This window comes from Heloderma suspectum, chromosome 1, assembly GCF_057233095.1.
Source record: "Heloderma suspectum isolate Gila_16-S chromosome 1, 16-S_ref, whole genome shotgun sequence".
Taxonomy (NCBI): Eukaryota; Metazoa; Chordata; class Lepidosauria; order Squamata; family Helodermatidae; genus Heloderma; species Heloderma suspectum.
The window spans coordinates 378173470-378186267 of record NC_139458.1 but is presented as its reverse complement, the minus strand read 5'-3'; the positions used below and the strand labels follow the sequence as shown (position 1 = coordinate 378186267).

Sequence of the window (12798 nt, the reverse complement as noted above, 5' to 3'; positions counted from 1 at the left end):
TTCTCTGCAAGACAGGACAGTGAAACAATGTCAGCATATATACTATTAAAATTTTTATTTGTTTTAACTGTTTGTGAAATTCCTAAAGCTGTGTTACTACCCACCATAATAATTCTTAGAAATTTTGCCAATGAAGGCTTTGAATGTCAAAACAATGGTGAGATGCTGTCTACATTAGTAGAGTGCAAATGTTTTAATGAAGGTAAATGGGAAAAGGAGAAAAAGGTTGCGTCTCATTTAAAAAGCAAAGTGATGTCTTCACCCCGAAACAGCTATCAAGTATACGGGGAAACGTGTTTGTAAACTGGAATTAGTCTTCTCCAGGACAAAACATTTAATATGAACACAGAAGAGGATGTATCAAACTCTCAAATCCCACATTTATATCCATATCCTTGAGCAGTGAAAAGTGGTTCATGTCAAAAGAATTGCTTTGAGTTGATGTCAAACAGAAATGTTACATGTTTTCAAATATGACAAAAGTTTATCTTTTCAATAATCCTAAAAATTTATTTACATTCTTAGAAACACAGAAGTTAAACATACGAAATGTGGATAGTTATCCCTTGGTTTAGAGAGTATAAATAAGCTTTCTATATATTCTGCAAACAAATTTAATTCCAATTTTTTATAAAATACATTTACTGTATTTACATTTATGCCTAGTTTAAAAACAGGAATTAATCAAATGTAATGTTACAAAACAAACTGTTGAAACCATTCAATAACTGTTGACTTTTCTTTGCACAGCATATGTAAGAGATATTTCACCTCTGAAATATTATGCAATTCTTTGCGTGTGTATAAAAATTGATGTTAAGTCCAAATATACACTTTAATCCAAACAATCTTCTAGGGTAAAAGCTTAAGAAAGTAACAGCCATGAGCAGCTAGTTGTTTTTTCGATGCATATGTGTTAAGTAGAGGTTGATGACTGGCCCGCTGCATATGGACATTTTTATTGTTCCCCATCAGTAGCGATGGTCATACCATCGTCTTACATCTAAACATGTGTATCTACTGCAAAGCTAGAAAAAGGACTTGAATCCATCTGCTAGTCATTAAATGGTTAAAGTTGCAATGCTATTTAAATATTAAACAGAAGTGATATTGTGTGTACTTCCTTATATGTATACTTTCCTTCAAAAATATTACATGCCAATTGATTTTCCTTGTCAAATTCCAAGAATCTTAAAGACAGGAAGACACTTACTCAAACATGGGTCTAAAAACTGCCACCACAAGGTGACACCAGTGCTGAGCATGTGCTGTTTTTAACTGGAGATGTGTAATTTCAAAGCTTGTATGTATCACTTAACATGGAAAATGGTGATGTATGTGTCATTCCATTCATCAGGTGAAGATATGTTGAGTTGTTCCTGGATTCTTATAATATACAACTTCATAGAAGGCACACATATAAAGCCTTCCCATGTTCTTATTTTACTAATGGGGGTCGACTCACAGGAGCTCATTCAAGAAAGAAAATTCTAACAAAGATGACTAAGGCTGTGATCCTGAACACTGATTACTTGGAATTAGGTTCCACAGAAATAAGGTAATGTTTAGGATTGAGGTCTCAATGTTATCTGCCAAGTGATGTGATATCACAATAAACGTAGCATTTGGCTTAGGGCGCAATCCTATGCATGTTTAGACAGAAAAATGTCATACAACTTCCAGTGTTGCCCAGCTAGAATGGCTGGTTGGGGAATGCTGGGAGTTGTAAGTCTTTTTTCCTTCTAATCATGTATAAGATTGTGTCCTTAAAGAATATGAAGTAAGAATTCAGCAGTTGGTTCCCCAGTACTAATTTGGACTAAGTTGAAATTCAGTGAATAAAAATGATATCAATATATAGGCACAAGCATTCATACATGAAATATCATAGCAAACACTGCACAATTGTTTGTTTTACTTCAATTCAATTAGAATAAATGTTACGTAACTTCTGTAGAACACAGTATGAACAAGTTTTAGACCAAATGCCTAATAGTAATCTTCCTTCCCCCTGCCCCAACCAGTTTAATATACTAGCAATTTTGCAAGGTATAGATTTCATTTTTTTTCAGTTGTTCCAGTTGTCAAGGGCTCTCATTAAGCTCATATTCTAAACGAGACATTAACGCAAGACCAGGTACCAAAAATGTGGGTGGGGGATGAGCTTCCAAAGGTTGATCCACTCAAAGCAATACAAGTACTGACTGTATCCTTACTTGGATTGGCAATTGGATGCACATTCAATTTATTGGTTCCCAACCCAGAAAAATGATACACATGCATGAGTCTGCTTATATGCACAGAGTTCCATAGGCAGACTGGATTCATGTACTTTGGACACTGAAGTACACTAAACAAGTATTTACTTTAAGAATATGACTTTGATAACTTTTCTTTGTTGTTAAAGATAATTTGCACCAACATTAAATAGCCATTTCAATAATATACTCAAGTCATAATAATCCTAGTAATTAAAAGACAAATTTAACTTCGTTACTATCAAAGCCTAAATGCTGTAATTCTTGTTCATAAGGTCTGAAGTCCTTATTAAAGGTATCATTTTACTATCCCCCCCCAAAATAGCGTATCCCCCCACAACAAACAGTATTACGTCAAAACCGCACAATAAGGTGTTATAAAAACAAGTACAGTTTTGGAGAAGCATTGTTTATTCCATTGTAAGACATTGTTCAGAATCTTAAGGTTTATTTAAACTTTTCTCCCCACTTAACACCACTACCATAAAGGTTGTGGGTAAAAAACCCAAACAACTCTTTTTGTGGAGATTTCAAAATCAATATTGTAAAAGAATATTTTCTTATGGCATACATACAGCTGGTTTAAAAAAAGGACTAATTCAAACAGTTGTAAATCCCCTCCACATTGTTATAGAATCTGTAAATCCCCTTAACAATGAAATATGTAAACCATATATGGATGACTGACATTAACATACTTCTTTTAAAGACAGAATTTATAACAACTCAACAGCCAAATCAAGAGTGTGAAAGGGACCACATTAAGTGTCATGGCTTGGTTACTAGTCTGAATAGTCAGGACTGATTCATAAATATATCTACAGAATCTGCAGTGTCAAATGTAAGAATTGAATGTTTGAACTATTACCATTAATCAGAATTCCACTTCAATTTAACATATCAATCACGTTGTCCTAGTGCTTTTAGCACAGGGTATCACTCTGTTATTCTGCAACTTTGAGTTATAAACACACAACATTCTTACTTTTGTTCAATAAAAATGTAACAAGTTTAAACCTAAAACTCTCTTATAAATCTCTAATGTAACTAAAACTGCTTACATAATATACACAGATATATTTAGATTACCACTGAAAATTTGACAGCTGGACATGACACAGTCATTTCTCTCTCCAATCAGTCAACATTTCATCAGTCTTCATGGTGAGCAAGACATTATTCCTGTCCAAACACTGCAGGTCACACCCCAGTATATAAGGACAAAAAGTAAATGTACAATAAAAAGATGGGATAGATCAGGAGGGGCTTCTTGGTTTTAAATTCTTCTCCAACTAATAAAGAAGCAGCACTGTACGCAGCCCAAAAAACTCCAAAAAGCTGACAAAAATAAGAAGATGAAATGTTACCACAGCAAGGAACCCCAAACTCCCCCAAAGAGCAAAATTTATATCTGGAACAAGCAGAACAAGTTGTGACTAGGTACAAGTACTTTAAATCAAGGTCTGTTCAAATCAGTGGAACCAAGCAAGTGGGTTTATAAAATTGGAAAGTCAGGCATTCTTACAGGTTTTTTCTTGCCACCTTTTGATTTCTGAAATGACTGGCTAATTCACAATATCTGAAAAAGTAATCAGTTCATATGGGTGCCTTCCACAACTGTTATATTCAATTAACAAAGCTGCATCAGAAAAATGATTTGAAACCTTTCACAAAACCAAGCACCACATGAAAGTTGCAGTTGTCACATGGTCCTCTACTATTATCAGCCAACTCTGCACTGGAATGGTGCCATACAGGAGATGGAATATTGCAAATTAAGCTCCTTTAACATTTGTGTCACAACATTTACAGATGTCAGTTCCCAAATATTTTTTTAGAGCATTTAGTTTGAAAATAAGCACATTTCAATATATAATACTAATACTGTGGACCATCTTTTAAAATTAACTCTTTCATGCCTTTCCATTAGGAACAAATTCAAGTAGCTATTTTAGAACTCCCAAAATGTCCACAGCTGAGTTTGACTATTTAAGCTTTAAAACCAAGTTGGTTTTAAACAACATGAACAAAAATCAGTAATTTAAAAACAGCATTCCCCAACTGGGTATTATTATTTATTACATTTCTATACCTCCCCTTAGTCAAAGCTCTCTGGGCAGTTTACACAAGTTAAACTGGGTATCGTCCAGTAGTTTTGGACTTCAGCTCCCATCAGCCCCACCCAGCATGGCCAATGTCAAGAATGCTGGGAGTTACAGTCCAAAACATCTGGAGGGCACCAAAAAGGCTGATTTAAAATATATATTTATGGGTTGGATCCAGAGTTACCCTTTTGCTAAGAGCAAAGGGTGATTAGCTTCTCCAAAACACCCCTTCTGAATGACCCAAATTCCCTCCACACTTGCTTTCTCCTCTTGAAATTACTGGGTAATCTGCTCTGATATCACAATGAATCTCTATTCACAAGGATTCCTTTGTTTTAGCTAATCTGATGTTGCAGAAGAGCTCTGCTGCTTTAGTCCAACCTGCTGAGTACTGTAGTCCTTAGAATCTGAATTCCAAGATCTACAGACCCCGTAGATGAAACATCCTAACCTGTGACCTTTTGTTATAAAGGATTTAAAACAATACTGCGTATTCATGGTCCAAATTGTAGGAAACTCCCCCCCGCTCCACCTGCCCACCCACCCACAAAACACTGCTTATGAAGGAAAGATGCACTTCACCATAGAAAAAAAATAAAATGGATATTTTTATTGTCAAAGATAATGTCAAACTTACTTTTATTAGAGTTGAAACAACTTCAAATGATCCAACCACCAGAAGCACAGGTGCTATTACAATAAGAGGAAGTAAAGAATATCCAATAACTCCGAGAACTTGGCCATATGCAACCTGCAAATTTGAAAGTAACAATATTACAGACATTGTTTCCAATAATTCACAGTCTTTATTAACAATAACAAACCATTTAGGATGACTGCTCAGATTAACATTTTGTTAGGTGGCTACTTCTCAAAATCCTCTTCTATTAATTGCTATTTTCTCCCTATATAATTGCTTTGTCAGTCTAACGTCACCTGTAAGCCCCATGGGAAAGAATCAAATCCCTTCTATATTCTACACATTCTAGATTGCTCTTCCAGCTATATTGTTAAATGAAGCCAACAGTAGCAGCCAAGAACTATTTTTCAAGGCGTTTCGGACAAGATTACTGTGCAATGCAACAATGAAAATTCATATGGCTAGAACCAATTTTAAGGTCATTCAAGTTGGGCTTTCATATTTATTTATTTATTTAATTAGGCAAGATGAAATCACACCTTGCTGTAAAGAGGTGTTCAATACTACCCTTACCCACTTGGCCAGCCTCCCATTCTCCGCCCACTTTTTTAAGCCAGGAAGGGCAAAGGTCTAGCACACACATGGTAGGTGTCACCTCTACAAGGATCTTGTTCACATCCTCAGGGTGTACAAATTGAAAAGTATCCATTATAACCAGAGAACATGCAGAGGCCACTGGACCTGTAGCAACTATGCCATAGTTAGTATGGCATCCACGTTGGCGCAGATGCAATCGATTTCATCTGCAAAGTGTTGCACAAATTAGTCACAACAGACTATCAAGTGGTTCATATTTTCTTCTTGTGGTCTAGAGTGTAATAGGCATTTGACCACCTAAAAATGCTCCACTGGGTGACACTCCATTAGGCAATTTCTTTGCCACCCTCACTACCACAGAGCAGGCTTTCAAATGAGCTCCAGCCCATGTACAGTCGGACTTGCTTCGAGTTTTCATCAACACTACTCTAGTTGCTGTCCCACTCACTTCATTGCCCCATTGTTTGGTTCTATTTGGCAAGAGAGGACTCTCAGGAGCAATCATGTCAACTGGACAGGCCATTTTCCTATTCCAAAGCTCAACCACAGAATTGCCTGCCAAGGTGACAGTAAATTCTGCAAGAGCTGTCAGAAACCCATCCAGATCCATCAGCCTCCTGGGGCAGATCTTTTTAATCAGTCCCGCACCCCTCCAGAGACTCAGAGTCCTAATGTCTAAGCCTCACCAGATATTGATCTGTACAGGACAACAGAACTTTAAAAAGTTCCTTCATCTTCAGGTCACTATCATCCCACCCAACACAGAAAACCAGATCAAAAGTTCACCCACCCAAACAAATGGGGCCAGATAACAACTGGAATAGACCCATGTTTGCCATGAAGCCCTGAGCCACTCTCAACAAGGCGGCCTCAGCCTGTATGTTGAAGTCCCCCCCAAAAAGCCTAGGAGACTCCAGCACCACCCGACACCAACCTGGCTAGCTCAGGAAGGGAGACTACTGGGCAGTAGGGAAGGTAGTACACCAGCATAATCCCTATTATGTCCTGAACACCCAGTTTCAGATACAAAGACCAAGTTTACTTGTGTAAGATTCTTACCTCTCCTCCTAGAACCCTTGCCAACAGGAAGATTGTCAAGGATCCAAATATCCAAATAGTTATAATCCAGGATACCACCTTAAGAAATTTGTAAAGAGTCTAGTCAATATTGCCTCTTTTCATGAAGTCTAATTTTCACTGATTTTCTGTAAACTATTTATTTTTACAAGTCATCTATTATCTTTTTATATAGGTAGGAAAAAAGATCAAATACACTCCCATTACTTCAGGGAAATGTCACTGCTTCAGTCTATCCATGCAATCTTGTGCATGCAACCATGGGGGTCTCACTGTGGGCAGAAGTCCATGGGTACTTGCAGAGTTCTAGCATCATAGTCAACAAAGGGACCATCTGGGAAGTTCACAAGCGGGGCTTGAAGGCACTAACTACCAGTAATAATGGTTCTACGCAGTCTCCAGGTTCAAATGCAGCATGTCACTAAACATCAGCTGCTAGGGAGCAACAGCAGCATGTACAGCCACTCTATCTCTATTCCTCTGATTAGAAACACCATCAGCACAATATACAAACGAAAATAAATACAATTTTAGCAAGAGAGTTAGACTAAAAGAAGGTACAAGAACCACTAGGTGAAGAAGAACCAGAGAGGTTTGCAAAGTTATTTTCCAGAGTATTTCAGTTTATATATGAAGGTGTATGCAAAACTAATACGCTGTTCAACTAATCAATACCATGGCATAGTTCAGCTATTTAAGATAAAGCTCTTTACCCACCTTGAATTGCCCATATAATGAGATCATTGAGAAGAATAGGACAATTGCCAGAGGGCCCCAGAAGTCAGGATTATCTCTTACTACTTGTCTATTAAATCCAAGAGAAGGCATTGGCATCAAGACACACCGAATTTTGTAGTATATATCCTTCAGATCAATGTCTAACTCCTCCCTAAAGTTAAAAAAAATAGAACTTCCATAAAATGCCCATGAAATTGTTTGAACACCAGAAAACAAAACACAATTTACTAAGAAGCTTAACAATATATAGAACATTCAGATGTATTTGTATTCCAGTTACAGTGACCCAATTCAGACATGATTTAGTACTACATGGACATGCCTCAACAAGCCTAAGTGAAACATTAGGCTCGTCCCCTTGCCTTCCCTTCCTGCATGGCTGGGAAGAGAGATTTTGCTGAAATTACTTCACTTTTAAAGAATCTTGACTTAAGACCAGGTACCCTGGTTTAAAATAAATGGTCAATTTCTAAACAACTTCAAACCATGGGTTCAAAAACTGACTTGTTTTGGTTCAAAACCATTGTTTGTTTCCAATCAGGATTCCTGATTTGAATGTAATACTAAGCCCAGATTTACTGAAACTAAACTTGACAGAATTTCTCCTCCTGGCCACATGGGAGCAACATCACAAGATGTCCTGCTGCCTGAGGCAAGAGGACATGTGCTGCCGCTGCCACCCCCTCCCTACCACAAGCAAATTCTCTATCATATGCGCTTCTAGCCATTTAAAAAACAAACCTGGTTTTCCATCAAATTCATATAATATCTCTACTGAAGATCTGAGTTATGTATATTTTGATCTAAGGACATGTTAGCTGAATTTACTACTTCTACATTCTATGACAAGTGATGTGTGGTCCAGAATTCAAACTTTTACCTATAATGTAAAAGAGACTTCCTGAATAAGACTCAAGAATAATTTAAATGACACTTTGTGTCCAAATGTCAATAATTATTTTAAGAATGGGGGAGCAATCCTATGGCCCCCCTAGACAAAGTCTGTAGGGGGCCATGGGATAATTTGGATTCCTGGATCCGAGGTTGGAGACAGTGCTCCAACTACAGGTCCAGGAATCAGTGCTCCCCCCGCCCCACCCCCCATCACAGCCAACGCAAAGAGAATCGCACAGGTGACCTCAGAGAAGGGGTAATGGGAATAGGTGGGTGGGCAGGGAGGAGACTGGGTGGGCAGGGATGCAACATATCCCCAGAGCTCCCCAACCTCCTTCCCTCCCACTCCAATGCACCCCAGACAGATGGGCAAAAAGCCTGTCTAGCCAAAATGCAGAAGAGCGCTTTGTATAGGACATCTGCTCTGCATAGGATGCCTTCAACTTTGGCATTGCCATATTATTGATTTTTCATTTATATCCTTGTCTACCAATCACACAAGATTGACACCGATTTAAAACAAGTAATCTGCTTAATATACAGAACTAAACAAAGAATTTCAGAGTAATGTTTATTTACAAGAGAGGTTTATTATCTTCAGGGTCATCATCTTCTACTTCCAAAAGCCAGCCATATCCTCTCTGCCTTAGGAATGTAGTTGCAGTAGATTCTTTGATAAATTCCCCACTTCCTCCTCCAAGGTTGAGCTTCACATCTGGAGAGGCTATTGAACCACTCAGATCTTGACAGGGAAAATGAGACATTTATGAGAAGCCAGACAAGAACATAGCCCTATATTCCAGAATAGGAAAACTATGATACATATTCTCCTTAAAAGTGAAACATACCAAAACTATAGGGAAGGTAATTAGAAGAGCTTCCAGAGGGATAGCCATGTTAGTCTGTTACTGTGAAAACCAAGAAACTTGTGGCATCTTTAACACTGACAAATTTGCTATGGCCTAAGCTTTTTGTGGAGTACAACCCACTTCCGCAGGTGCATGAAATGTTATCTTGAGTTAGAAGTATCCACACATGTTTTGGGGGCTGAAGGAGGTAAAGTTATAAACAGGGAGTGCAGAGGGAATTGAAATGCAGAAAGTACAAAGAGCAATAATTACCTTATTGCAATGATGAGTCTGTTTTGTCACCCAACAAGTACTTTATAAATGGCTACTGTAAATAAGGACATTAACAGTCTGTACTTTCTGTATCTCAATTCCCTCTGACCTTGCTGTTTACAATTCTACTGCAACCCCCACCTCAGCATGTATAGGTGTATACACACACTTTTACCTCAGGGTATCACTTTGGGCATCTGATGATGTAAGCTGTAGTCCACAAAAGTCATAATAAATCTGTTAGTTTTTAACATGCCACAAGACTCTTCATTGTTTTCATTATAAATAGTAATTCTCTTACCAGGATTAAACATTTTATCTCTACCTCACATATGAAGTGGCATATTGGAGAGAAGTACTAGCATACTGGCACTGTGGAAGACTAAAATATTAATTGCAGCTACAGCCTACTTCTGTGGAATGAAGTTGCCTACAAATTCATATTGGGAGAGACTGGACTGGGCCTGCCATTCCCACCATATTGAAAGCTTAGATAGCCATGGTTACATTACAGCGATGACGCACTATGTATTCATCCTTTCTGCAGGCCTTACAGTCACCAATACTGTCAGACAGTGCACTGCAACAATTCCATTAAGCCATACAAAAACAAAAATATCACAGCACATACTCCAAGCCTTAAAATATTACTTCACTGAAACAGATTGCCATATTATCATTCCAATCCAAGGAAGCACACTGATGTGCGTAGTAGATGCAGAAACAGCTGTGCAACATAATGCATATCTGGTATACACTGACTATGATAGTCCACTGTCTAAAGAACACAGTGCTTCTTGAGAATACAGAAGTCAGCCATCTTTGCCTCAGAGATCTAGTAAACTGGAAAGAGAGAGAGTACAGCCCACTCACACAACCAGTTCCACACCCCCAAATGCACATGCACACACCAGTCATGTTAACTGGATGCCAGAAGAACAAGTTTCCAACATCATCTACGTCAGCCTTCCCAACCTGGTGCCCTCTAAACATTCCAAACCACAACTCCCATCATCCCCATCCAGCATACTGGCCACGATCACTGGGGATGATGAAAACCCAGCACGTCTGGCTTGCTCTACATGTACAATGATTTGTACACACAAGCCAGCAATCTGTGCCCATGACATGCCAATACAGGCAACCTGTTTGCCACATCTACAGGTGTGCGTGTGTGAAAGAGACTTAACAGGAGGACCCCGCAACGGAGCACCCCGCAACGTTTACATGGCTGAACTCAGGTATGTTTCACTTTGTTCCTTTCCCCATTCAGTGTAACTCAAAAACTTGCATGTTCCTTTCCCACCAGAAACTGCCCCACGGAAGCTCTCCCGACTTCCTTACTGGGACCAGCTCTGAGTCCAGGCCGCCCCCTCTCCACGCTGGTGCCTTTGCCACGCAGACCAGGCTGGGCCACCAGGCTCAGAGGCGGAGTGTTCACACGGAATCCTGCTTCCACACCCAGTCAGCAGAAGAAAAGCCCGAAAAGCCCGACGGGCCTCCCCCCCCCCCCCCGCCGCAGCTTCGGCGCGGGGCGCTACTTCCCGCGGCCCCTCCCCGGTCTTACCTTCGGCGTCGGCCGAGGAGACGAAAGTGAAGTCGCCGTTGCTGGGCGCGTAGAGCGGCGGCGGCGGCGGCGGCGGCGCGGGGGGGAGAGGGGACTGCTGGGTACCCGGTGGCTGCATCGCCCCGCCCGCGTAGGGCCTCGAAAGCCCGGCCGGAGAACGAAGGGACGACGGAGCGGAGCCACCGGGCAGCACGCCAACAGCAACCCGAAGAGGCGGAGGCCGCCGCCGCCGCCGCCTCTTGAGTGACAGGCAGAGCGACAACAGTGAGACCGCCCTTCCGATTGGGCGTCTGTAACGCCCTCCTGGATTGGCTGTCAGGAAACGTTTCCTGATTGCCGTGGCCTTTCCCGCCTCCGAGCAGAATCTCGTTGGGCTGTGGAGTCATCGTGCTTGATGATTGGTTAAATCCGTGCCAGGGATTAGGAAGGAGGAAATGGATTTGTTTATGCACGCTCTGGTTGCTAAAAGGGAGGGGGAGGAGCGTGGCCTCGGCCACTGGAGCGCCAACCTCCCCCTCATTTCGATTTTCGTTGGTTTGTTCCCCGATGGAAACGCCGCCTACTAATCGCCTGTCGATGCAGCCCCTGAGAAAATGTGAGCTCACGAAGCCTGGTCCAGAATTCCTGCCCTTTCTGTTCTCTTTTGCCCCTTTCTGCCCAGGCCCTAGGGAACGGATCCAGATTTAGTCATGACTAACTTCAGTCCAGTTGATTTCAGTGGGTCCACTCTTAAGTATGACCAAATCTGGATCTAACCCTAGATCTTTCTCTGGCTACTGTCAAAGGACTACTACTGCTTTCTCTGGGTACATATTTTGTGATGTCTCCCTCTGTGACCTTCTTGCCACGCTCCTCTTTCACTGTTTAATCTTGCCTTTACACCACCAGAGGACACTCCTGCGCTATTTTTCCTGCACCTCTAATTTTTGCAGCCAACAACGACTTTACTAATGAAACACAGTGTTCATTGCTGTGCTGACTGGGCAAACCATAGAAAGGATGTGAAAGCAGTGTAACTGTACAAGTAGGAGAAGGCTATCAGTGGCTGCCCGTCATGATGGCTATATATTTCCTCCAGTATCAGAGCCATTGTGCCTGTATGACGAGCAGGAGGGTGCTATTGTGGTTATGTCCTGCTTGTGGGCTTCCCATACAGAACACTAGACTAGATCAGCCTTCAGTCTGATCCAGAGGGCTCTTATGTTCTTAGGTTTAGCAGGTTAGTGGTTATTGCCAGAGGCATGGCATTTCTATACGTATGCAAAACAGCTGTGCAACCAAGAGCACAGTCAGGTCCTGAGGAATACGTGAAGGAACTGTGAAAGATGAGAGGATTTTATGGGGGGGGGGGTGTTTTAAAAAATCATAACGGGAGAGCTATGTGATAAAAAAAAAGTCTGCCCTTGGACTTTAAGGACGTCGGTGCTGGTCTCCCGTCTTGGCACTCTGCCTCTACTACAGGTATCAGACTGGCAGCATGCCTACTCAGAAGTAAGCCCCACTGAACTTTCAGATAGCATCCTCAACGCCAAGTCAAAAAGAATAGTGAATCAACCTCAATACTGAACCTCAAAACCACAGCCTAAAATTTGCCAAAGAAGCACAGCACAATCCTATGCATGCCTATTCAGAAGTAAGTCACATTGCACTTTCAGATGGCCTTCAAAAGGTCCAAGCCAAAAATAAAACGCAAAAAAGTAAAGCCACTAATCCAGCCCCCACCTCAATACAAAGATAACCCCCCTATTCAGGAACTTAAGGCACAGACTCAGACTTCCTACTCATGTCTTATGTTTGTCTA

At 40.8% G+C, this 12798-nt stretch overlaps 2 protein-coding genes across 12 annotated transcripts in view; one reads left to right on the top strand and one right to left on the bottom strand.

The window, feature by feature from the left end:
- Positions 1 to 483: 483 nt before the first annotated feature.
- On the bottom strand, positions 484 to 11204 carry YIPF4 (Yip1 domain family member 4). Of its 2 annotated transcripts, XM_084828374.1 has the most exons (6): positions 10998 to 11204; positions 8889 to 9051; positions 7395 to 7566; positions 6660 to 6737; positions 5001 to 5114; positions 484 to 3596 (listed from the first exon to the last, which is right to left on the bottom strand). In XM_084828374.1, the coding sequence occupies exons 1-6, from the start codon at positions 11113 to 11115 to the stop codon at positions 3459 to 3461; spliced, it is 783 nt and encodes a 260-aa protein (XP_084684500.1). In that variant the 5' UTR covers positions 11116 to 11204; the 3' UTR covers positions 484 to 3458. The 2 variants fall into 2 exon arrangements, with proteins under 2 accessions (XP_084684500.1, XP_084684501.1); XM_084828375.1 differs by lacking the exon at positions 6660 to 6737.
- A 215-nt stretch (positions 11205 to 11419) lies between these two features.
- NLRC4 (NLR family CARD domain containing 4) overlaps positions 11420 to 12798 on the top strand; it is a 33174-nt gene continuing 31795 nt past the window's right edge. For 9 of the 10 annotated variants that reach the window (XR_014786837.1, XM_084828366.1, XM_084828365.1 and 6 more), the window contains exon 1: positions 11420 to 11592. The gene's annotated coding sequence lies outside the window, so the exon portion shown is untranslated. The remainder of the gene's footprint in view (positions 11593 to 12798) is intronic. The other variant, XM_084828373.1, reaches the window with a different exon arrangement.

Coding starts and splice junctions, on each gene's coding strand:
- YIPF4 (XM_084828374.1), bottom strand. CDS start 11,115: ATGCAGCCACCGGGTACCCAGCAGTCCCCTCTCCCCCCCGCGCCGCCG. Junction 9,052..10,997: donor CTCCTCGGCCGACGCCGAAG/GTAAGACCGGGG, acceptor TTCCCTGTCAAG/ATCTGAGTGGTTCAATAGCC. Junction 5,115..6,659: donor CAAGGGTTCTAGGAGGAGAG/GTAAGAATCTTA, acceptor TCAAATTTGCAG/GTTGCATATGGCCAAGTTCT.